Source organism: Coregonus lavaretus (assembly GCF_964263955.1).
Source record: "Coregonus lavaretus genome assembly, contig: HAP1_SCAFFOLD_3247, whole genome shotgun sequence".
In the NCBI taxonomy this organism is placed as follows: Eukaryota; Metazoa; Chordata; class Actinopteri; order Salmoniformes; family Salmonidae; genus Coregonus; species Coregonus lavaretus.
The window spans coordinates 37,824-63,815 of record NW_028166066.1 but is presented as its reverse complement, the minus strand read 5'-3'; the positions used below and the strand labels follow the sequence as shown (position 1 = coordinate 63,815).

Below are 25,992 nucleotides of genomic sequence, written 5' to 3'. Positions count from 1 at the left end.
CATGTTTGGATCCACAGACAGCTGGCGCTACACATCCAGACCATGTTTGGATCCACAGACAGCTGGCGCTACACATCCGGACCATGTTTGGCTCCACAGACAGCTGGCGCTACACATCCAGACCATGTTTGGCTCCACAGACAGCTGGGAATCAGCCTTCTCCACAATTAACTTTATTAAAAACAAATACCGCACCAGGCTCACCAATGAACACCAGTGTCTCAGAGTTGCTCTCACACCATTTGTGCCAAAGTTCAAAGCATTGGCAGGAGACAGAAAGTGTAATTTCTCTCATTACTGCAGGGAAAGGACCAGAGGGATTTATACATGAATATTGCATGGCTCACAGTGACGTTCTGTGCATTCACATTATTATTTTTGTTAAACTCTCCTTTGTTCTCCAGAAAACATGCACTTTATTTTATTTAAATAAATACACATTTAAGTACAATGGTTCAGTGCACTTTTTGCACAGACAATTATGCAACCACTTTTGTTCTTCAGCAATGTTGCACAGGTTTACATTCGAAAGAAGTTGTAATTCTCATTTGATGTATTTAATGTACATTTTATATAACATGTTTCCTAAGTAGTAGATTACTGTTGCTACGCTGTACCACGCCGATAAACGACCATATCCATCCAAACCTTTGCCACCTAGGAAATGTGTGTCACCTTCTCAAATAGTAGTTGAGTACCTCTGCTCAAACCTGTATTGTTCTGCTACAGATCAACAGACACCAGTTCATGGGGACTCAGGTCCTCAAGGTGTTCGCCCCTAAAGATGATGAGGTGAGAGTATGACCTAATGTTACAAAAGCAAAATATATTGAATCAAGAGAGGGTCCTTTTTCATAATCGTTGTGTGTGTGTGAGCCCAGCATGCAGGCGTAGCTCTCTCAGGTCTGATCCGTGCTCTGGATGAGATGAAGATGGTGGCGGTGGTGAGGTATGTTTATGCCCGCAACGGAAACCCACAAGTAGGAGCAGCCTTCCCCTGTATCAAGTCGAAGTATGAGGTGAGTTAGTCAAATACTTAATACCCTAATCCCTTTATGGTGCACTACGTTTGACCAGACCCCATTGGGCTAACTCTGGCACCTTCTGTGTTCTTAGTGTCTGGTGTATGTTCAGCTTCCATTCATGGAAGACCTGAGGCAGTACACTTTCCCTTCTCTGGAGAACAACAAGAAGTACACTCCCTCAGGTAGGCTAGTGGACCACTCCTGCATTAGGAAGTACACTCCCTCAGGTATGCTAGTGGACCACTCCTGCATTAGGAAGTACACTCCCTCAGGTAGGCTAGTGGACCACTCCTGCACTAGGAAGTACACTCCCTCAGGTAGGCTAGTGGACCACTCCTGCACTAGGAAGTACACTCCCTCAGGTAGGCTAGTGGACCACTCCTGCACTAGGAAGTACACTCCCTCAGGTAGGCTAGTGGACCACTCCTGCACTAGGAAGTACACTCCCTCAGGTAGTCTAGTGGACCACTCCTGCACTAGGAAGTACACTCCCTCAGGTAGGCTAGTGGACCACTCCTGCACTAGGAAGTACACTCCCTCAGGTAGGCTAGTGGACCACTCCTGCACTAGGAAGTACACTCCCTCAGGTAGGCTAGTGGACCACTCCTGCACTAGGAAGTACACTCCCTCAGGTAGGCTAGTGGACCACTCCTGCATTAGGAAGTACACTCCCTCAGGTAGGCTAGTGGACCACTCCTGCACTAGGAAGTACACTCCCTCAGGTAGGCTAGTGGACCACTCCTGCACTAGGAAGTACACTCCCTCAGGTAGGCTAGTGGACCACTCCTGCACTAGGAAGTACACTCCCTCAGGTAGGCTAGTGGACCACTCCTGCACTAGGAAGTACACTCCCTCAGGTAGTTGATCAACCAATAAGCACTATCCCCAGTATATTATCTGCCTGACTGTGTTGATCCATCTGACGGTTGTGTTTCCAGAGGACCAGCTGTCAGCGGTGGACTCCCTGATTGACTCCATGATGTTGGAGGATGGAGAGAAGAACGACCTCTTCAAGGTCAACCACATCCCCAACCCCCAGTACCAGAGACTGTTCCAGGTAGTTACCCCAACCCCCAGTACCAGAGACTGTTCCAGGTAGTTACCCCGTCCCCAACCCCCAGTACCAGAGACTGTTCCAGGTAGTTACCACATCCCCAACCCCCAGTACCAGAGACTGTTCCAGGTAGTTACCACGTCCCCAACCCCCAGTACCAGAGACTGTTCCAGGTAGTCACCACATCCCCAACCCCCAGTACCAGAGACTGTTCTAGGTAGTCACCACGTCCCCAACCCCCAGTACCAGAGACTGTTCCAGGTAGTCACCCCGTCCCCAACCCCCAGTACCAGAGACTGTTCCAGGTAGTTACCCCAACCCCCAGTACCAGAGACTGTTCCAGGTAGTTACCCCGTCCCCAACCCCCAGTACCAGAGACTGTTCCAGGTAGTTACCACATCCCCAACCCCCAGTACCAGAGACTGTTCCAGGTAGTTACCACGTCCCCAACCCCCAGTACCAGAGACTGTTCCAGGTAGTCACCACATCCCCAACCCCCAGTACCAGAGACTGTTCTAGGTAGTCACCACGTCCCCAACCCCCAGTACCAGAGACTGTTCCAGGTAGTCACCCCGTCCCCAACCCCCAGTACCAGAGACTGTTCCAGGTAGTTACCACATCCCCAACCCCCAGTACCAGAGACTGTTCCAGGTAGTTACCCCAACCCCCAGTACCAGAGACTGTTCCAGGTAGTTACCCCGTCCCCAACCCCCAGTACCAGAGACTGTTCCAGGTAGTTACCCCGTCCCCAACCCCCAGTACCAGAGACTGTTCCAGGTAGTTACCACATCCCCAACCCCCAGTACCAGAGACTGTTCCAGGTAGTTACCACGTCCCCAACCCCCAGTACCAGAGACTGTTTCAGGTAGTCACCACATCCCCAACCCCCAGTACCAGAGACTGTTCTAGGTAGTCACCACGTCCCCAACCCGCAGTACCAGAGACTGTTCCAGGTAGTCACCCCGTCCCCAACCCCCAGTACCAGAGACTGTTCCAGGTAGTTACCACGTCCCCAACCCCCAGTACCAGAGACTGTTCCAGGTAGTTACCCCAACCCCCAGTACCAGAGACTGTTCTAGGTAGTCACCACGTCCCCAACCCCCAGTACCAGAGACTGTTCCAGGTAGTCACCACATCCCCAACCCCCAGTACCAGAGACTGTTCTAGGTAGTCACCACGTCCCCAACCCCCAGTACCAGAGACTGTTCCAGGTAGTCACCCCGTCCCCAACCCCCAGTACCAGAGACTGTTCCAGGTAGTCACCACGTCCCCAACCCCCAGTACCAGAGACTATTCCAGGTAGTTACCCCGTCCCCAACCCCCAGTACCAGAGACTGTTCCAGGTAGTTACCACATCCCCAACCCCCAGTACCAGAGACTGTTCCAGGTAGTCACCACGTCCCCAACCCCCAGTACCAGAGACTGTTCCAGGTAGTTACCCCGTCCCCAACCCCCAGTACCAGAGACTATTCCAGGTAGTTACCCCGTCCCCAACCCCCAGTACCAGAGACTGTTCCAGGTAGTCACCACGTCCCCAACCCCCAGTACCAGAGACTGTTCCAGGTAGTTACCCCGTCCCCAACCCCCAGTACCAGAGACTGTTCCAGGTAGTTACCACGTCCCCAACCCCCAGTACCAGAGACTGTTCCAGGTAGTCACCACATCCCCAACCCCCAGTACCAGAGACTGTTCCAGGTAGTTACCCCGTCCCCAACCCCCAGTACCAGAGACTGTTCCAGGTAGTCACCCCGTCCCCAACCCCCAGTACCAGAGACTGTTCCAGTTAGTTAACCCGTCCCCAACCCCCAGTACCAGAGACTGTTCCAGGTAGTTACCACGTCCCCAACCCCCAGTACCAGAGACTATTCCAGGTAGTTACCCCGTCCCCAACCCCCAGTACCAGAGACTGTTCCAGGTAGTTACCACATCCCCAACCCCCAGTACCAGAGACTGTTCCAGGTAGTCACCACGTCCCCAACCCCCAGTACCAGAGACTGTTCCAGGTAGTTACCCCGTCCCCAACCCCCAGTACCAGAGACTATTCCAGGTAGTTACCCCGTCCCCAACCCCCAGTATCAGAGACTGTTCCAGGTAGTCACCACGTCCCCAACCCCCAGTACCAGAGACTGTTCCAGGTAGTTACCATGTCCCCAACCCCGAGTACCAGAGACTGTTCCAGGTAGTTACCACGTCCCCAACCCCCAGTACCAGAGACTGTTCCAGGTAGTCACCCCGTCCCCAACCCCCAGTACCAGAGACTGTTCCAGGTAGTTACCCCGTCCCCAACCCCCAGTACCAGAGACTGTTCCAGGTAATCACCCCGTCCCCAACCCCCAGTACCAGAGACTGTTCCAGTTAGTTACCCCGTCCCCAACCCCCAGTACCAGAGACTGTTCCAGGTAGTTACCATGTCCCCAACCCCCATTACCAGAGACTGTTCCAGGTAGTTACCACGTCCCCAACCCCCAGTACCAGAGACTGTTCCAGGTAGTTACCCCGTCCCCAACCCCCAGTACCAGAGACTGTTCCAGGTAGTTACCATGTCCCCAACCCCCAGTACCAGAGACTGTTCCAGGTAGTTACCACGTCCCCAACCCCCAGTACCAGAGACTGTTCCAGGTAGTTACCCCGTCCCCAACCCCCAGTACCAGAGACTGTTCCAGGTAGTCACCACGTACCCAACCCCCAGTACCAGAGACTGTTCCAGGTAGTTACAACATCCCCAACCCCCAGTACCAGAGACTGTTCCAGGTAGTCACCACGTCCCCAACCCCCAGTACCAGAGACTGTTCCAGGTAGTTACCACGTCCCCAACCCCCAGTACCAGAGACTGTTCCAGGTAGTTACCCCGTCCCCAACCCCCAGTACCAGAGACTGTTCCAGGTAGTCACCCCGTCCCCAACCCCCAGTACCAGAGACTGTTCCAGTTAGTTACCCCGTCCCCAACCCCCAGTACCAGAGACTGTTCCAGGTAGTTACCCCGTCCCCAACCCCCAGTACCAGAGACTGTTCCAGGTAGTCACCCCGTCCCCAACCCCCAGTACCAGAGACTGTTCCAGTTAGTTACCCCGTCCCCAACCCCCAGTACCAGAGACTGTTCCAGGTAGTTACCCTGTCCCCAACCCCCAGTACCAGAGACTGTTCCAGGTAGTTACCACGTCCCCAACCCCCAGTACCAGAGACTGTTCCAGGTAGTTACCCCGTCCCCAACCCCCAGTACCAGAGACTGTTCCAGGTAGTTACCACGTCCCCAACCCCCAGTACCAGAGACTGTTCCAGGTAGTCACCACATCCCCAACCCCCAGTACCAGAGACTGTTCCAGGTAGTTTCCCCAACCCCCAGTACCAGAGACTGTTCCAGGTAGTCACCACATCCCCAACCCCCAGTACCAGAGACTGTTCCAGGTAGTCACCACATCCCCAACCCCCAGTACCAGAGACTGTTCCAGGTAGTCACCACATCCCCAACCCCCAGTACCAGAGACTGTTCCAGGTAGTTACCACATCCCCAACCCCCAGTACCAGAGACTGTTCCAGGTAGTTACCCCGTCCCCAACCCCCAGTACCAGAGACTGTTCCAGGTAGTCACCACATCCCCAACCCCCAGTACCAGAGACTGTTCCAGGTAGTTTCCCCAACCCCCAGTACCAGAGACTGTTCCAGGTAGTCACCACGTCCCCAACCCCCAGTACCAGAGACTGTTCCAGGTAGTTACCCCGTCCCCAACCCCCAGTACCAGAGACTGTTCCAGGTAGTTACCCCGTCCCCAACCCCCAGTACCAGAGACTGTTCCAGGTAGTCACCACATCCCCAACCCCCAGTACCAGAGACACTTCCAGGTAGTTACCCCGTCCCCAACCCCCAGTACCAGAGACTGTTCCAGGTAGTTACCCCGTCCCCAACGCCCAGTACCAGAGACTGTTCCAGGTAGTTACCACATCCCCAACCCCCAGTACCAGAGACTGTTCCAGGTAGTTTCCACATCCCCAACCCCCAGTACCAGAGACTGTTCCAGGTAGTCACCACGTCCCCAACCCCCAGTACCAGAGACTGTTCCAGGTAGTTACCACGTCCCCAACCCCCAGTACCAGAGACTGTTCCAGGTAGTTACCCCGTCCCCAACCCCCAGTACCAGAGACTGTTCCAGGTAGTTACCACGTCCCCAACCCCCAGTACCAGAGACTGTTCCAGGTAGTCACCCCGTCCCCAACCCCCAGTACCAGAGACTGTTCCAGGTAGTTACCCCGTCCCCAACCCCCAGTACCAGAGACTGTTCAAGGTAGTTACCCCGTCCCCAACCCCCAGTACCAGAGACTGTTCCAGGTAGTTACCCCGTCCCCAACCCCCAGTACCAGAGACTGTTCCAGGTAGTTACCCCGTCCCCAACCCCCAGTACCAGAGACTGTTCCAGGTAGTTACCCCGTCCCCAACCCCCAGTACCAGAGACTGTTCCAGGTAGTTACCCCGTCCCCAACCCCCAGTACCAGAGACTGTTCCAGGTAGTTTCCCCAACCCCCAGTACCAGAGACTGTTCCAGGTAGTCACCACGTCCCCAACCCCCAGTACCAGAGACTGTTCCAGGTAGTTACCCCGTCCCCAACCCCCAGTACCAGAGACTGTTCCAGGTAGTCACCACGTCCCCAACCCCCAGTACCAGAGACTGTTCCAGGTAGTTACCCCGTCCCCAACCCCCAGTACCAGAGACTGTTCCAGGTAGTTACCCCGTCCCCAACCCCCAGTACCAGAGACTGTTCCAGGTAGTTACCCCGTCCCCAACCCCCAGTACCAGAGACTGTTCCAGGTAGTTTCCCCAACCCCCAGTACCAGAGACTGTTCCAGGTAGTCACCACGTCCCCAACCCCCAGTACCAGAGACTGTTCCAGGTAGTTACCCCGTCCCCAACCCCCAGTACCAGAGACTGTTCCAGGTAGTCACCACGTCCCCAACCCCCAGTACCAGAGACTGTTCCAGGTAGTTACCCCGTCCCCAACCCCCAGTACCAGAGACTGTTCCAGGTAGTTACCCCGTCCCCAACCCCCAGTACCAGAGACTGTTCCAGGTAGTTACCCCGTCCCCAACCCCCAGTACCAGAGACTGTTCCAGGTAGTTACCCCGTCCCCAACCCCCAGTACCAGAGACTGTTCCAGGTAGTTACCCCGTCCCCAACCCCCAGTACCAGAGACTGTTCCAGGTAGTCACCACATCCCCAACCCCCAGTACCAGAGACACTTCCAGGTAGTTACCCCGTCCCCAACCCCCAGTACCAGAGACTGTTCCAGGTAGTTACCCCGTCCCCAACGCCCAGTACCAGAGACTGTTCCAGGTAGTTACCACATCCCCAACCCCCAGTACCAGAGACTGTTCCAGGTAGTTTCCACATCCCCAACCCCCAGTACCAGAGACTGTTCCAGGTAGTCACCACGTCCCCAACCCCCAGTACCAGAGACTGTTCCAGGTAGTTACCACGTCCCCAACCCCCAGTACCAGAGACTGTTCCAGGTAGTTACCCCGTCCCCAACCCCCAGTACCAGAGACTGTTCCAGGTAGTTACCACGTCCCCAACCCCCAGTACCAGAGACTGTTCCAGGTAGTCACCCCGTCCCCAACCCCCCAGTACCAGAGACTGTTCCAGGTAGTTACCCCGTCCCCAACCCCCAGTACCAGAGACTGTTCAAGGTAGTTACCCCGTCCCCAACCCCCAGTACCAGAGACTGTTCCAGGTAGTTACCACGTCCCCAACCCCCAGTACCAGAGACTGTTCCAGGTAGTTACCCCGTCCCCAACCCCCAGTACCAGAGACTGTTCCAGGTAGTTACCACGTCCCCAACCCCCAGTACCAGAGACTGTTCCAGGTAGTCACCCCGTCCCCAACCCCCCAGTACCAGAGACTGTTCCAGGTAGTTACCCCGTCCCCAACCCCCAGTACCAGAGACTGTTCAAGGTAGTTACCCCGTCCCCAACCCCCAGTACCAGAGACTGTTCCAGGTAGTTACCCCGTCCCCAACCCCCAGTACCAGAGACTGTTCCAGGTAGTTACCCCGTCCCCAACCCCCAGTACCAGAGACTGTTCCAGGTAGTTACCCCGTCCCCAACCCCCAGTACCAGAGACTGTTCCAGGTAGTTACCACGTCCCCAACCCCCAGTACCAGAGACTGTTCCAGGTAGTTACCCCGTCCCCAACCCCCAGTACCAGAGACTGTTCCAGGTAGTCACCACGTCCCCAACCCCCAGTACCAGAGACTGTTCCAGGTAGTTACCCCGTCCCCAATCCCCAGTACCAGAGACTGTTCCAGGTAGTTACCCCGTCCCCAACCCCCAGTACCAGAGACTGTTCCAGGTAGTTACCACGTCCCCAACCCCCAGTACCAGAGACTGTTCCAGGTAGTCACCCCGTCCCCAACCCCCAGTACCAGAGACTGTTCCAGGTAGTTACCCCGTCCCCAACCCCCAGTACCAGAGACTGTTCCAGGTAGTTACCCCGTCCCCAACCCCCAGTACCAGAGACTGTTCCAGGTAGTTACCCCGTCCCCAACCCCCAGTACCAGAGACTGTTCCAGGTAGTTACCACGTCCCCAACCCCCAGTACCAGAGACTGTTCCAGTTAGTTACCCCAACCCCCAGTACCAGAGACTGTTCCAGGTAGTTACCCCGTCCCCAACCCCCAGTACCAGAGACTGTTCAAGGTAGTTACCCCGTCCCCAACCCCCAGTACCAGAGACTGTTCCAGGTAGTTACCCCGTCCCCAACCCCCAGTACCAGAGACTGTTCCAGGTAGTTACCCCGTCCCCAACCCCCAGTACCAGAGACTGTTCCAGGTAGTTACCCCGTCCCCAACCCCCAGTACCAGAGACTGTTCCAGGTAGTCACCACGTCCCCAACCCCCAGTACCAGAGACTGTTCCAGTTAGTTACCCCAACCCCCAGTACCAGAGACTGTTCCAGGTAGTTACCCCGTCCCCAACCCCCAGTACCAGAGACTGTTCCAGGTAGTTACCCCAACCCCCAGTACCAGAGACTGTTCCAGGTAGTCACCACATCCCCAACCCCCAGTACCAGAGACTGTTCCAGGTAGTTACCCCGTCCCCAACCCCCAGTACCAGAGACTGTTCCAGGTAGTTACCACATCCCCAACCCCCAGTACCAGAGACTGTTCCAGGTAGTTACCCCGTCCCCAACCCCCAGTACCAGAGACTGTTCCAGTTAGTCACCACATCCCCAACCCCCAGTACCAGAGACTGTTCCAGGTAGTCACCACGTCCCCAACCCCCAGTACCAGAGACTGTTCCAGGTAGTTACCACGTCCCCAACCCCCAGTACCAGAGACTGTTCCAGGTAGTCACCCCGTCCCCAACCCCCCAGTACCAGAGACTGTTCCAGGTAGTTACCCCGTCCCCAACCCCCAGTACCAGAGACTGTTCAAGGTAGTTACCCCGTCCCCAACCCCCAGTACCAGAGACTGTTCCAGGTAGTTACCCCGTCCCCAACCCCCAGTACCAGAGACTGTTCCAGGTAGTTACCCCGTCCCCAACCCCCAGTACCAGAGACTGTTCCAGGTAGTTACCCCGTCCCCAACCCCCAGTACCAGAGACTGTTCCAGGTAGTTACCACGTCCCCAACCCCCAGTACCAGAGACTGTTCCAGGTAGTTACCCCGTCCCCAACCCCCAGTACCAGAGACTGTTCCAGGTAGTCACCACGTCCCCAACCCCCAGTACCAGAGACTGTTCCAGGTAGTTACCCCGTCCCCAATCCCCAGTACCAGAGACTGTTCCAGGTAGTTACCCCGTCCCCAACCCCCAGTACCAGAGACTGTTCCAGGTAGTTACCACGTCCCCAACCCCCAGTACCAGAGACTGTTCCAGGTAGTTACCCCGTCCCCAACCCCCAGTACCAGAGACTGTTCCAGGTAGTTACCCCGTCCCCAACCCCCAGTACCAGAGACTGTTCCAGGTAGTTACCACGTCCCCAACCCCCAGTACCAGAGACTGTTCCAGTTAGTTACCCCAACCCCCAGTACCAGAGACTGTTCCAGGTAGTTACCCCGTCCCCAACCCCCAGTACCAGAGACTGTTCAAGGTAGTTACCCCGTCCCCAACCCCCAGTACCAGAGACTGTTCCAGGTAGTTACCCCGTCCCCAACCCCCAGTACCAGAGACTGTTCCAGGTAGTTACCCCGTCCCCAACCCCCAGTACCAGAGACTGTTCCAGGTAGTTACCCCGTCCCCAACCCCCAGTACCAGAGACTGTTCCAGGTAGTCACCACGTCCCCAACCCCCAGTACCAGAGACTGTTCCAGTTAGTTACCCCAACCCCCAGTACCAGAGACTGTTCCAGGTAGTTACCCCGTCCCCAACCCCCAGTACCAGAGACTGTTCCAGGTAGTTACCCCAACCCCCAGTACCAGAGACTGTTCCAGGTAGTCACCACATCCCCAACCCCCAGTACCAGAGACTGTTCCAGGTAGTTACCCCGTCCCCAACCCCCAGTACCAGAGACTGTTCCAGGTAGTTACCACATCCCCAACCCCCAGTACCAGAGACTGTTCCAGGTAGTTACCCCGTCCCCAACCCCCAGTACCAGAGACTGTTCCAGTTAGTCACCACATCCCCAACCCCCAGTACCATAGACTGTTCCAGGTAGTCACCACGTCCCCAACCCCCAGTACCAGAGACTGTTCCAGGTAGTTTCCCCAACCCCCAGTACCAGAGACTGTTCCAGGTAGTCACCACGTCCCCAACCCCCAGTACCAGAGACTGTTCCAGGTAGTTACCCCGTCCCCAACCCCCAGTACCAGAGACTGTTCCAGGTAGTCACCACGTCCCCAACCCCCAGTACCAGAGACTGTTCCAGGTAGTTACCCCGTCCCCAACCCCCAGTACCAGAGACTGTTCCAGGTAGTTACCACGTCCCCAACCCCCAGTACCAGAGACTGTTCCAGGTAGTTAGCCCGTCCCCAACCCCCAGTACCAGAGACTGTTCCAGGTAGTTACCACGTCCCCAACCCCCAGTACCAGAGACTGTTCCAGGTAGTCACCCCGTCCCCAACCCCCCAGTACCAGAGACTGTTCCAGGTAGTTACCCCGTCCCCAACCCCCAGTACCAGAGACTGTTCAAGGTAGTTACCCCGTCCCCAACCCCCAGTACCAGAGACTGTTCCAGGTAGTTACCCCGTCCCCAACCCCCAGTACCAGAGACTGTTCCAGGTAGTTACCCCGTCCCCAACCCCCAGTACCAGAGACTGTTCCAGGTAGTTACCCCGTCCCCAACCCCCAGTACCAGAGACTGTTCCAGGTAGTCACCACATCCCCAACCCCCAGTACCAGAGACTGTTCCAGGTAGTCACCACATCCCCAACCCCCAGTACCAGAGACTGTTCCAGGTAGTCACCACATCCCCAACCCCCAGTACCAGAGACTGTTCCAGGTAGTTACCACATCCCCAACCCCCAGTACCAGAGACTGTTCCAGGTAGTTACCCCGTCCCCAACCCCCAGTACCAGAGACTGTTCCAGGTAGTCACCACATCCCCAACCCCCAGTACCAGAGACTGTTCCAGGTAGTTTCCCCAACCCCCAGTACCAGAGACTGTTCCAGGTAGTCACCACGTCCCCAACCCCCAGTACCAGAGACTGTTCCAGGTAGTTACCCCGTCCCCAACCCCCAGTACCAGAGACTGTTCCAGGTAGTTACCCCGTCCCCAACCCCCAGTACCAGAGACTGTTCCAGGTAGTCACCACATCCCCAACCCCCAGTACCAGAGACACTTCCAGGTAGTTACCCCGTCCCCAACCCCCAGTACCAGAGACTGTTCCAGGTAGTTACCCCGTCCCCAACGCCCAGTACCAGAGACTGTTCCAGGTAGTTACCACATCCCCAACCCCCAGTACCAGAGACTGTTCCAGGTAGTTTCCACATCCCCAACCCCCAGTACCAGAGACTGTTCCAGGTAGTCACCACGTCCCCAACCCCCAGTACCAGAGACTGTTCCAGGTAGTTACCACGTCCCCAACCCCCAGTACCAGAGACTGTTCCAGGTAGTTACCCCGTCCCCAACCCCCAGTACCAGAGACTGTTCCAGGTAGTTACCACGTCCCCAACCCCCAGTACCAGAGACTGTTCCAGGTAGTCACCCCGTCCCCAACCCCCAGTACCAGAGACTGTTCCAGGTAGTTACCCCGTCCCCAACCCCCAGTACCAGAGACTGTTCAAGGTAGTTACCCCGTCCCCAACCCCCAGTACCAGAGACTGTTCCAGGTAGTTACCCCGTCCCCAACCCCCAGTACCAGAGACTGTTCCAGGTAGTTACCCCGTCCCCAACCCCCAGTACCAGAGACTGTTCCAGGTAGTTACCCCGTCCCCAACCCCCAGTACCAGAGACTGTTCCAGGTAGTTACCACGTCCCCAACCCCCAGTACCAGAGACTGTTCCAGTTAGTTACCCCAACCCCCAGTACCAGAGACTGTTCCAGGTAGTTACCCCGTCCCCAACCCCCAGTACCAGAGACTGTTCCAGGTAGTTACCCCGTCCCCAACCCCCAGTACCAGAGACTGTTCCAGGTAGTTACCCCGTCCCCAACCCCCAGTACCAGAGACTGTTCCAGGTAGTTACCCCAACCCCCAGTACCAGAGACTGTTCCAGGTAGTCACCACATCCCCAACCCCCAGTACCAGAGACTGTTCCAGGTAGTTACCCCGTCCCCAACCCCCAGTACCAGAGACTGTTCCAGGTAGTTACCACATCCCCAACCCCCAGTACCAGAGACTGTTCCAGGTAGTTACCCCGTCCCCAACCCCCAGTACCAGAGACTGTTCCAGTTAGTCACCACATCCCCAACCCCCAGTACCAGAGACTGTTCCAGGTAGTCACCACGTCCCCAACCCCCAGTACCAGAGACTGTTCCAGGTAGTTTCCCCAACCCCCAGTACCAGAGACTGTTCCAGGTAGTCACCACGTCCCCAACCCCCAGTACCAGAGACTGTTCCAGGTAGTTACCCCGTCCCCAACCCCCAGTACCAGAGACTGTTCCAGGTAGTCACCACGTCCCCAACCCCCAGTACCAGAGACTGTTCCAGGTAGTTACCCCGTCCCCAACCCCCAGTACCAGAGACTGTTCCAGGTAGTTACCCCGTCCCCAACCCCCAGTACCAGAGACTGTTCCAGGTAGTTACCCCGTCCCCAACCCCCAGTACCAGAGACTGTTCCAGGTAGTTACCCCGTCCCCAACCCCCAGTACCAGAGACTGTTCCAGGTAGTCACCACATCCCCAACCCCCAGTACCAGAGACACTTCCAGGTAGTTACCCCGTCCCCAACCCCCAGTACCAGAGACTGTTCCAGGTAGTTACCCCGTCCCCAACGCCCAGTACCAGAGACTGTTCCAGGTAGTTACCACATCCCCAACCCCCAGTACCAGAGACTGTTCCAGGTAGTTTCCACATCCCCAACCCCCAGTACCAGAGACTGTTCCAGGTAGTCACCACGTCCCCAACCCCCAGTACCAGAGACTGTTCCAGGTAGTTACCACGTCCCCAACCCCCAGTACCAGAGACTGTTCCAGGTAGTTACCCCGTCCCCAACCCCCAGTACCAGAGACTGTTCCAGGTAGTTACCACGTCCCCAACCCCCAGTACCAGAGACTGTTCCAGGTAGTCACCCCGTCCCCAACCCCCCAGTACCAGAGACTGTTCCAGGTAGTTACCCCGTCCCCAACCCCCAGTACCAGAGACTGTTCAAGGTAGTTACCCCGTCCCCAACCCCCAGTACCAGAGACTGTTCCAGGTAGTTACCCCGTCCCCAACCCCCAGTACCAGAGACTGTTCCAGGTAGTCACCACATCCCCAACCCCCAGTACCAGAGACTGTTCCAGGTAGTTACCCCGTCCCCAACCCCCAGTACCAGAGACTGTTCCAGGTAGTCACCACGTCCCCAACCCCCAGTACCAGAGACTGTTCCAGGTAGTCACCACGTCCCCAACCCCCAGTACCAGAGACTGTTCCAGGTAGTTACCACACCCCCAACCCCCAGTACCAGAGACTGTTCCAGGTAGTCACCCCGTCCCCAACCCCCAGTACCAGAGACTGTTCCAGGTAGTTACCACGTCCCTAACCCCCAGTACCAGAGACTGTTCCAGGTAGTTACCACGTCCCCAACCCCCAGTACCAGAGACTGTTCCAGGTAGTAACCACGTCCCCAACCCCCAGTACCAGAGACTGTTCCAGGTAGTTACCACGTCCCCAACCCCCAGTACCAGAGACTGTTCCAGGTAGTAACCACACCCCCAACCCCCAGTACCAGAGACTGTTCCAGGTAGTCACCTCGTCCCCAACCCCCAGTACCAGAGACTGTTCCAGGTAGTCACCTCGTCCCCAACCCCCAGTACCAGAGACTGTTCCAGGTAGTTACCCCGTCCCCAACCCCCAGTACCAGAGACTGTTCCAGGTAGTAACCACGTCCCCAACCCCCAGTACCAGAGACTGTTCCAGGTAGTTACCCCGTCCCCAACCCCCAGTACCAGAGACTGTTCCAGGTAGTTACCCCGTCCCCAACCCCCAGTACCAGAGACTGTTCCAGGTAGTCACCACGTCCCCAACCCCCAGTACCAGAGACTGTTCCAGGTAGTCACCACGTCCCCAACCCCCAGTACCAGAGACTGTTCCAGGTAGTTTCCCCAACCCCCAACCCCCAGTACCAGAGACTGTTCCAGGTAGTCACCACATCCCCAACCCCCAGTACCAGAGACTGTTCCAGGTAGTTTCCCCAACCCCCAGTACCAGAGACTGTTCCAGGTAGTCACCACGTCCCCAACCCCCAGTACCAGAGACTGTTCCAGGTAGTTTCCCCAACCCCCAACCCCCAGTACCAGAGACTGTTCCAGGTAGTCACCACATCCCCAACCCCCAGTACCAGAGACTGTTCCAGGTAGTTTCCCCAACCCCCAGTACCAGAGACTGTTCCAGGTAGTCACCACGTCCCCAACCCCCAGTACCAGAGACTGTTCCAGGTAGTTACCCCGTCCCCAACCCCCAGTACCAGAGACTGTTCCAGTTAAGGCTCATTCTCTATTGTCATGTTATTTCTCCATGTAACGTTCTCATTCTACTATTCCTTTCATTACTTTTCTACATGTTAATTTTCCCTCATATCCCCCCCCCCCCACCTCCTCCTCTCCCACTACCAGTGCCTGCACTATCGGGTGGTGAACCCCAGTGCCCCCCTCCCCCCCATGGACCCCTGGCTGACTGCAGCTCTCCAGCGCCCCCTGGCGGTGGCCACCCGCTGTCACAGCCCCCTGGAGACACTGAAGAAGAAGTTCCCTCTGAAGGAGGTGGTCAAGAAGAAGGAACTGAAGACCAGCAAGGAGCTGTTTGGGAAGAGGTAGGTCTACAGACTAGCTGTTTGGGAACGGGTAGGTCTACAGACTAGCTGTTTGGGAACGGGTAGGTCTACAGACTAGCTGTTTGGGAACGGGTAGGTCTACAGACGAGCTGTTTGGGAACGGGTAGGTCTACAGACTAGCTGTTTGGGAACGGGTAGGTCTACAGACTAGCTGTTTGGGAACGGGTAGGTCTACAGACTAGCTGTTTGGGAACGGGTAGGTCTACAGACTAGCTGTTTGGGAACGGGTAGGTCTACAGATTAGCTGTTTGGGAATGGGTAGGTCTACAGACTAGCTGTTTGGGAACGGGTAGGTCTACAGACTAGCTGTTTGGGAACGGGTAGGTCTACAGACTAGCTGTTTGGGAACGGGTAGGTCTACAGACTAGCTGTTTGGGAACGGGTAGGTCTACAGACTAGCTGTTTGGGAACGGGTAGGTCTACAGACTAGCTGTTTGGGAACGGGTAGGTTTACAGACTAGCTGTTTGGGAACGGGTAGGTTTACAGACTAGCTGTTTGGGAACGGGTAGGTCTGCAGACGAGCTGTTTGGGAACGGGTATGTCTACAGACTAGCTGTTTGGGAACGGGTAGGTCTACAGACTAGCTTTTTGGGAACGGGTAGGTCTACAGACAAGCTGTTTGGGGAGAGGTGGGTCTACATCACTAGCTGTTTGGGAACGGGTAGGTCTACAGACTAGCTGTTTGGGAACGGGTAGGTCTACAGACAAGCTGTTTGGGAACGGGTAGGTCTACAGACAAGCTGTTTGGGAACGGGTAGGTCTACATCACTAGCTGTTTGGGAACGGGTAGGTCTACAGACTAGCTGTTTGGGAACAGGTGGGTCTACAGACGAGCTGTTTGGGAACGGGTAGGTCTACATCACTAGCTGTTTGGGAACGGGTAGGTCTACATCACTAGCTGTTTGGGAACGGGTAGGTCTACATCACTAGCTGTTTGGGAACGGGTAGGTCTACAGACGAGCTGTTTGGGAACGGGTAGGTCTACATCACTAGCTGTTTGGGAACGGGTAGGTCTACAGACGAGCTGTTTGGGAACGGGTAGGTCTACATCACTAGCTGTTTGGGAACGGGTAGGTCTACATCACTAGCTGTTTGGGAACGGGTAGGTCTACAGACTAGCTGTTTGGGAACGGGTAGGTCTACATCACTAGCTGTTTGGGAACGGGTAGGTCTACAGACTAGCTGTTTGGGAAGAGGTAGGTCTACAGACTAGCTGTTTGGGAAGAGGTAGGTCTACAGACGAGCTGTTTAGGAACGGGTAGGTCTACATCACTAGCTGTTTGGGAACGGGTAGGTCTACATCACTAGCTGTTTGGGAACGGGTAGGTGTACATCACTAGCTGTTTGGGAACGGGTAGGTCTACAGACTAGCTGTTTGGGAAGAGGTAGGTCTACAGACGAGCTGTTTGGGAACGGGTAGGTCTACAGACTAGCTGTTTGGGAACGGGTAGGTCTACAGACAAGCTGTTTGGGAACGGGTAGGTCTACAGACAAGCTGTTTGGGAACGGGTAGGTCTACAGACAAGCTGTTTGGGAACGGGTAGGTCTACAGACTAGCTGTTTGGGAACGGGTAGGTCTACAGACGAGCTGTTTGGGAACGGGTAGGTCTACATCACTAGCTGTTTGGGAACGGGTAGGTCTACATCACTAGCTGTTTGGGAAGAGGTAGGTCTACAGAAGAGCTGTTTGGGAACGGGTAGGTCTACATCACTAGCTGTTTGGGAACGGGTAGGTCTACAGACTAGCTGTTTGGGAACGGGTAGGTCTACAGACTAGCTGTTTGGGAATGGGTAGGTCTACATCACTAGCTGTTTGGGAACAGGTAGGTCTACAGACTAGCTGTTTGGGAACGGGTAGGTCTACATCACTAGCTGTTTGGGAACGGGTAGGTCTACAGACTAGCTGTTTGGGAACGGGTAGGTCTACAGACTAGCTGTTTGGGAATGGGTAGGTCTACATCACTAGCTGTTTGGGAACAGGTAGGTCTACATCACTAGCTGTTTGGGAACGGGTAGGTCTACATAACTAGCTGTTTGGGAACGGGTAGGTCTACAGACGAGCTGTTTGGGAACGGGTAGGTCTACATCACTAGCTGTTTGGGAACGGGTAGGTCTACATCACTAGCTGTTTGGTAACGGTTAGGTCTACAGACGAGCTGTTTGGGAACGGGTAGGTCTACATCACTAGCTGTTTGGGAACGGGTAGGTCTACATCACTAGCTGTTTGGGAACGGTTAGGTCTACAGACGAGCTGTTTGGGAACGGGTAGGTCTACAGACGAGCTGTTTGGGAACGGGTAGGTCTACATCACTAGCTGTTTGGGAACGTGTAGGTCTACATCACTAGCTGTTTGGGAACGGGTAGGTCTACAGACGAGCTGTTTGGGAACGAGTAGGTCTACAGACGAGCTGTTTGGGAACGAGTAGGAATGGGATTAAAATCTCATAGCTACTAGTTTGTCACCTCATTTATGCTTTGTTTCAGATAGAGAGAGGAAAGAAGTAGTTTAGAACCTTTCTTTACCACAGGGCTGAAAACATTATGTTGATAATATGGATGACAATTTCCAGTTGTGTAGAACACTCCATGGGAGATTCAGTATTGGGCAAAAGTCTGTCCTCCTTAACGAGTCTGTCCTCCGTTGTCCTTAAACCGATAAGTGGTCACCAAATGGGAGTCCGTTTGTTAATAGAATGGAGGAGTTTGGTCTCACCAATCGCCTCCGGGTGTATCCTCCCGGCAGCTAACGCGGAAATGTTTATAAAATCCACCACACCCCCTTAGAAAAGCATGCTCACGTTTAAAAACCATACGCTACTTTTATATAGAAAATGGCTAACACAACTAGCTACTTTTATTTGTACGTCTTTACACATGTATTTTAGGATTCCTCCTCTGTAAACGTCGTTTGCCCCGTGACGCGTTAGTGGAGGAGGAGTCTGGATTCATACAAGCCCATTTGTTTCTTCTCCTCGGTTACCTTTGACCTTTTTCAAAAGGTGTAGAGGACGGAGGGCGCGAGGAGTCAAGCAAAACCAGTTGAGAATATCCCCATATAACTGACCCTCTTCATCCTCTGCAGCACTGACGAGCCTGATGCCAAGAAGGCCAAAGTGGACGAGGAGGAAGACTTTAACCTGGCTGACATCACAGAGGGAAACATCACACAGGTGAGAGAAGGCCAGAGGACTTAACATGGGATCTGGTATTATTGAAATTCCCTGAGAAGTACACTATCACTATATATAAACATATACATACATAGTCGCTTGCAAAAGTATTCACCCCCCTTGGCATTTTTCCAATTTTGTTGCCTTACAACCTGGAATTAAAATGGATTTTTTGGGGGTTTGTATGATTTGATTTACACAACATGCCTACCACTTTGAAGATGCAAAATATATTTTCTTGTGAAACAAACAAGAAATAAGATAAACAAACAGAGAAGTTGAGCGTAACTATGGTGCCCCTTGCTTAGTGGTGTTGCAGACTCTGGGGCCTTTCAGAACTGGTATATGTATACTGAGATCATGTGACAGATCAAGTGACACTTAGATTGCACACAGTTGGACTTTATTTAACTAATTATGTGACTTCTGAAGGTAATTGGTTGCACCAGATCTTATTTAGGGGCTTCATAGCAAAGGGGGTGAATACATACGCACGCAACACTTTTCCGTTATTTATTTTTTTGAAACAAGTAATTTTTTTCATTTCACTTCACCAATTTTGACTATTTTGTGTAGTCAAAATTGGTGAAGTGAAATGAAAAAAATAACTTGAAATCCAAATATTTACCTGTGTTCCTCTACCAGGTGGGCAGTGTAGATCCAGCACGGGATTTCCGCACTCTGATTCGCCAGAAGCGTCTTCCGTTTGGAGAGGGTGAGATGATGATTGGCTGGTTCTACTCTCTCCTTCTCTGACATGTCTCACGGCCCACAGTCTTAGCCTTGTCCCAGATCTGCTTGTACGGTCTTGACAGCTCTTATGGTCATTGGCAAGATGGCACAAACGGATCTGGGACATGAGGGGTATCCTACGAATCAGGTTTGAGGAGTTAGCGAGGTAACTTTGTTCAACTCGGGATAACCAGTCATACGAATGTGACTCACCTTTTAGTCAGGTACATTTCTATGGCAACGAATCCTTCAGAACTAACCTGCTCCGGGGCAGGCTAACTCAGGGCTAAATACATTTATCCTGAATGAAGTGTCTGAGCCATGAGTTGAGGACCAATGAAATCAGATTTCTTCCCTCTCACAAAGATTGCGTCATCATCCCCTTCATTTGAGAAAGAAACTTTTTTTTGTTAAAATACATATCACATTATTTAGCAATGACATTTTACATTTAATGACAGAACACATTTGAAACTTAACACACAGTAAAACTTTTGTATGATCAATACAATTATGATAAATACAGTGGGGGGAAAAAAGTATTTAGTCAGCCACCAATTGTGCAAGTTCTCCCACTTAAAAAGATGAGAGAGGCCTGTAATTTTCATCATAGGTACACGTCAACTATGACAGACAAAATGAGAATTTTTTCCCCAGAAAATCACATTGTAGGATTTTTAATGAATTTATTTGCAAATTATGGTGGAAAATAAGTATTTGGTCAATAACAAAAGTTTCTCAATACTTTGTTATATACCCTTTGTTGGCAATGACACAGGTCAAACGTTTTCTGTAAGTCTTCACAAGGTTTTCACACACTGTTGCTGGTATTTTGGCCCATTCCTCCATGCAGATCTCCTCTAGAGCAGTGATGTTTTGAGGCTGTCGCTGGGCAACATGGACTTTCAACTCCCTCCAAAGATTTTCTATGGGGTTGAGATCTGGAGACTGGCTAGGCCACTCCAGGACCTTGAAATGCTTCTTACGAAGCCACTCCTTCGTTGCCCGTGCGGTGTGTTTGGGATCATTGTCATGCTGAAAGACCCAGCCACGTTTCATCTTCAATGCCCTTGCTGATGGAAGGAGGTTTTCACTCAAAATCTCTCGATACATGGCCCCATTCATTCTTTCCTTTACACGGATCAGTCGTCCTGGTCCCTTTGCAGAAAAACAGCCCCAAAGCATGATGTTTCCACCCCCATGCTTCACAGTAGGTATGGTGTTCTTTGGATGCAACTCAGCATTCTTTGTCCTCCAAACACGACGAGTTGAGTTTTTACCAAAAAGTTCTATTTTGGTTTCATCTGACCATATGACATTCTCCCAATCCTCTTCTGGATCATCCAAATGCACTCTAGCAAACTTCAGACGGGCCTGGACATGTACTGGCTTAAACAGGGGGACACGTCTGGCACTGCAGGATTTGAGTCTCTGGCGGCGTAGTGTGTTACTGATGGTAGGCTTTGTTACTTTGGTCCCAGCTCTCTGCAGGTCATTCACTAGGTCCCCCCGTGTGGTTCTGGGATTTTTGCTCACCGTTCTTATGATCATTTTGACCCCACGGGGTGAGATCTTGCGTGGAGCCCCAGATCGAGGGAGATTATCAGTGGTCTTGTATGTCTTCCATTTCCTAATAATTGCTCCCACAGTTGATTTCTTCAAACCAGCTGCTTACCTATTGCAGATTCAGTCTTCCCAGCCTGGTGCAGGTCTACAATTTTGTTTCTGGTGTCCTTTGACAGCTCTTTGGTCTTGGCCATAGTGGAGTTTGGAGTGTGACTGTTTGAGGTTGTGGACAGGTGTCTTTTATACTGATAACAAGTTCAAACAGGTGCCATTAATACAGGTAACGAGTGGAGGACAGAGGAGCCTCTTAAAGAAGAAGTTACAGGTCTGTGAGAGCCAGAAATCTTGCTTGTTTGTAGGTGACCAAATACTTATTTTCCACCATAATTTGCAAATAAATTCATAAAAAATCCTACAATGTGATTTTTCTGGATTTTTTTCTCTCATTTTGTCTGTCATAGTTGACGTGTACCTATGATGAAAATTACAGGCCTCTCATCTTTTTAAGTGGGAGAACTTGCACAATTGGTGGCTGACTAAATACTTTTTTCCCCCACTGTATTTTATGGATGTGAGTGGGAAAAAGGTCCTCCTGCATTGATCAGCACACGAAAGACATCATTAAGGAGAAGTAATACGGTAAAGGTGCCACTTCTAAAATACTATTTCACACCGTAGCCTGCTGATATTTTTTCCTTCATTTTGATTTCGGCACAAATGAAGATGTTGCACTGGCATGGATTGATGTTTCAGCATTGTCTCAATGAAGAGTTCGGTGTTAGACTAGACATGTGACATGCATGCACAGTTACAAGCCTGCTAGATCTAGCTTGCTTGGTAGGAGACCCCTCTGGCTAGTGTTTGACCTGTCATGACCCCGTCCTGACCCCGTCCTGACCCCATGTCTGTATGTGTCCTCCACAGTGTGTCAACAGCTGACTGGTAGGATAGAGCAGTTGCTTGGCAACAAGAACATGATCTACTACATGAAGTGCATCCCCTGTATCCAGACCTTCAGAGAGCAGTCTGTTCAGGTGACCGTCCAATATAACACCAATCTGGGTTTACATGTCAGTTACAGTGTCTGTTTAACTACTTGAATAAGTTGCTGATCTCCTATTGTAACTCCCTCTCCTGGAGGTTGGTAATGCTGATCTCCTATTGTAACTCCCTCTCCTGGAGGTTGGTAATGCTGATCTCCTATTGTAACTCCCTCTCCTGGAGGTTGGTAATGCTGATCTCCTATTGTAACTCCCTCTCCTGGAGGTTGGTAATGCTGATCTCCTATTGTAACTCCCTCTCCTGGAGGTTGGTAATGCTGATCTCCTATTGTAACTCCCTCTCCTGGAGGTTGGTAATGCTGATCTCCTATTGTAACTCCCTCTCCTGGAGGTTGGTAATGCTGATCTCCTATTGTAACTCCCTCTCCTGTAGGTTGGTAATGCTGATCACTACAACAGCTACATCCAGTCTCTGAAGAAGAGTATTCCTGTTAGAGGCCTTCAGGAGTTCTGGGATATGCTAGTCCAAGGTACGATAGCAGGCCTTATCTTAACTCTCTTTATTAAAGCAGCATTTTGTGAGCAGCTTATTCATTGTGGTGTTGATTAACAGATACCTTGACTCTCATCAACAAGGAGGAAGTTGAAGGAAGCACGTTCTCCATTCACGATGCCAAGCAGGTATAGGAGAACCAGCTAACTACCTACCAGCTAACTACCTACCAGCTAACTACCTACCAGCTAACTACCTATCTTCTGTGTGACCAGGCATTAGAATGGTTCATTGAAGTAAACAGGCCCACAAAACTACTCATTCTGATTGGCTGGTCCTGGCTCCCCAGTGGGTGGTCCTGGCTCCCCAGTGGGTGGGCCTGGTTCCCCAGTGGGTGGGCCTGGTTCCCCAGTGGGTGGGCCTGGCTCCCCAGTGGGTGGGCCTGGCTCCCCAGTGGGTGGTCCTGGTTCCCCAGTGGGTGGGCCTGGCTCCCCAGTGGGTGGGCCTGGCTCCCCAGTGGGTGGGCCTGGTTCCCCAGTGGGTGGGCCCTATGCCCTCCCAGGCCCACCCATGGCTGCACCCCTGCCCAGTCATGTGAAATCTATAGATCAGGGCCTAATGAATTTATTTAAATTGACTGATTTCCTTATGAACTGTAACAGTAAAATATTTGTAATTGTTGCATGTTGCGTTTTATATTTTTGTTCAGTATAAATGAGTGGTTGTAATATGAGTGAGGAGGAGTTGTACAGTCTGAACTCCTGATCGAAGCCTGACTCTGTCCTCAGTTCCTGTCTGCCGATCTGAAGAAAGAGATGGTCGAAGCGCCTGTGGTGGACGATACTGGAGATGTGGACGACTTGGTGAGTGTTAACTAAGACTTCATTTAACCTTTTGTGTGTGTGTACGTTTACAGGGAGAAAGTGTGTGAGTGGGGGTTGTCGGCAACACATGTATAGGCCAACAAGATGAACAGCTGAATCTGTGACCGTGGTTCTTCTGCTCTCTACAGCTGGACATGATGTGAGGTAGAAGACTGGAGGACGAAGGAGAACGTGACCAACGGTCCATCACTCTGCCACCTGGAGTCAAAGGGAGACTGGAGGACGAAGGAGAACGTGACCAACGGTCCATCACTCTGCCACCTGGAGTTAAAGGGAGACTGTGGGATTATTGACTTCCCCAGAGTCAGATGAACTTGTGGATACAATGTTTATGTCTGCATCCAGTATGAAGGAAGTTGGAGGTAATGCTAGCTGATACCATGTACAGGTCATTCGGAAAGTATTCAGACCCCTTGACTTTTTCCACATTTTGTTACGTTACAGCCTTATTCTAAAATGGATTAAATTGTTGTTTTTCCTCAATCTACACACAATACCCCATGATGACAAAGCGGAAACAGGTTTTTAGAAATGTTTGCAAATTTATAAAAAAATAAAAACTGAAATATCACATTTACATAAGTATTCAGACCCTTTACTCAGTACTTTGTTGAAGCACCTTTGGCAGCGATTACAGCCTTGAGTCTTCTTGGGTATGACGCTACAAGCTTGGCACACCTGTATTTGGGGAGTTTCTCCCATTCTTCTCTGCAGATCCTCTCAAGCTCTGTCAGATTGGATGGGGAACGTTGCTGCACAGCTATTTTCAGGTCTCCAGAGATGTTCGATCGGGTTCAAGTCCGGGCTCTGGCTGGGCCACTCAAGGACATTCAGAGACTTGTCCCGAAGCCACTCCTGCGTTGTGTTGGTTGTGTGCTTAGGGTCGTTGTCCTGTTGGAAGGTGAACCTTTGCCCCAGTCTAAGGTCCTGAGCGCTCTGGAGCAGGTTTTCATTAAGGATATCTCTGTACTTTGCTCCGTTCATATTTGCCTCGATCCTGGCTAGTCTCCCAGTCCCTGCCGCTGAAAAACATCCCCACAGCATGATGCTGCCACCACCATGCTTCACCGTAGGGATGGTGCCAAGTTTCCTCCAGACGTGACACTTGGCATTCAGGCCAAAGAGTTCAATCTTGGTTTCATCAGACCAGATAATCTTGTTTCTCATGGTCTGAGAGTTTAGGTGCCTTTTGGCAAACTCCAAGCGGGCTGTCATGTGCCTTTTACTGAGGAGTGGCTTCCGTCTGGCCACTCTACCATAAAGGCCTGATTGGTGGAGTGCTGCAGAGATGGTTGTCCTTCTGGAAGGTTCTCCCATCTCCACAGAGGAACTCTGGAGCTCTGTCAGAGTAACCATCGGGTTCTTGGTCACCTCCCTGACCAAGGCCCTTCTCCCCCGATTGCTCAGTTTGGCCGGGTGGCCAGCTCTAGGAAGAGTCTTGGTGGTTCCAATCTTCTTCCATTTAAGAATGATGGAGGCCACTGTGTTCTTGGGGACCTTCAATGCGGCAGAAATGTTTTGGTATACTTCCCCAGATCTGTGCCTCGACGCAATCCTGTCTCGGAGCTCTACGGACAATTCCTTCGACCTCATGGCTTGGTTTTTGCTCTGACATGCACTGTCAACTGTGGCACCTTTATATAGACGGGTGTGTGCCTTTCCAAATCATGTCCAATCAATTGAATTTACCACAGGTGAACTCCAATCAAGTTCTAGAAACATCTCAAGGATGATCAATGGGAACAGGATACACCTGAGCTCAATTTCGAGTCTCATAGCAAAGGGTCTGAATACTTATGTAAATAAGGTATTTCTGGTTTTTATTTTTAATAAATTTGCAAAACATTCTAAAAACCTGTTTCCGCTTTGTCATTATGGGGTATTGTGTGTAGATTGTAGATTGTAACGTAACAAAATGTGGAAAAAGTCATGGGGTCTGAATTCTTTCCCAAGGCACCGTACTTCCAGTCCATTGTGCTCACTCTAGTTGGCAACTTCCTTCAAACTAAACACAAAGACATGGACCCCTGGAGACCATTTTTATCTGACTGTGGGGAAGTCGATAAAGGGCTTTAACCTGTACATTACTGGAGCGCTCTCTGTCTAGATAGTCACGATCACTAAACAGGTACTGAACCCAGTGACTGAACAATGGTTGAGGTGGTTTGTTGATGGGGATAGATGCATCACTGAAATTGTTAATCGTGAAGAAATGCGACATTGGAGCAATACGTCAAAGTGGGTTCTGTTCGGCTTTGCTTTGTCAACTTGGTTTAAATGTTTTGTCTGAACTTACGTCTGTACGTCTACGTAACATTTCCTCAAGCTAATAAAAATAGTTTTTTGTATTTTTCTTTATAAGATTTGAAGCAGTTTTATAACTGACCCACTACTGTCCCACTGCTACTGGCTTGCTGAACAGTACTTAGATTTCTTTAATAAATTCTTTAAACAAAATATCAAATTTACACATGAATACATTATTCAGCAAAATCCACCGGAACACAAACAAATATCACTGTGAATTACCTTAAAGAACATGAGGCCTAAATTCAATCCGATCCAGTGTTAACTGGCCATGGCGGAGGTTTTAAAGGTGGGGCTGGTAGAGCTGTCGAGAGCAGCTGCTCTTTGTCAGACAGCCGCCCCACTCCTGTTACAAGTTCAGAAAATGA

The 25,992-nt window shown here is 52.1% G+C and overlaps 1 protein-coding gene across 1 annotated transcript; it reads left to right on the top strand.

Moving 5' to 3' along the window:
- Positions 1-556: 556 nt before the first annotated feature.
- On the top strand, positions 557-25,670 carry LOC311115131 (X-ray repair cross-complementing protein 5-like). The gene is made up of 12 exons (XM_084190338.1): positions 557-792; positions 882-1,019; positions 1,117-1,207; positions 1,964-2,082; positions 15,253-15,449; positions 18,554-18,641; positions 19,287-19,356; positions 21,864-21,973; positions 22,374-22,470; positions 22,554-22,621; positions 23,222-23,296; positions 23,446-25,670. Exons 1-12 carry the CDS (start codon positions 748-750, stop codon positions 23,458-23,460), a joined length of 1,113 nt encoding a protein of 370 aa, XP_084046464.1. The 5' UTR covers positions 557-747; the 3' UTR covers positions 23,461-25,670.
- Positions 25,671-25,992: the final 322 nt, after the last annotated feature.

Excerpts from the sequence above, each read along its gene's own strand:
- LOC311115131 (XM_084190338.1), top strand. The coding sequence starts at position 748 with ATGGGGACTCAGGTCCTCAAGGTGTTCGCCCCTAAAGATGATGAG. Across the intron at positions 1,208-1,963 it reads CAAGAAGTACACTCCCTCAG|AGGACCAGCTGTCAGCGGTG; the intron begins GTAGGCTAGTGG and ends TTGTGTTTCCAG. Across the intron at positions 22,471-22,553 it reads CTGGGATATGCTAGTCCAAG|ATACCTTGACTCTCATCAAC; the intron begins GTACGATAGCAG and ends GTTGATTAACAG.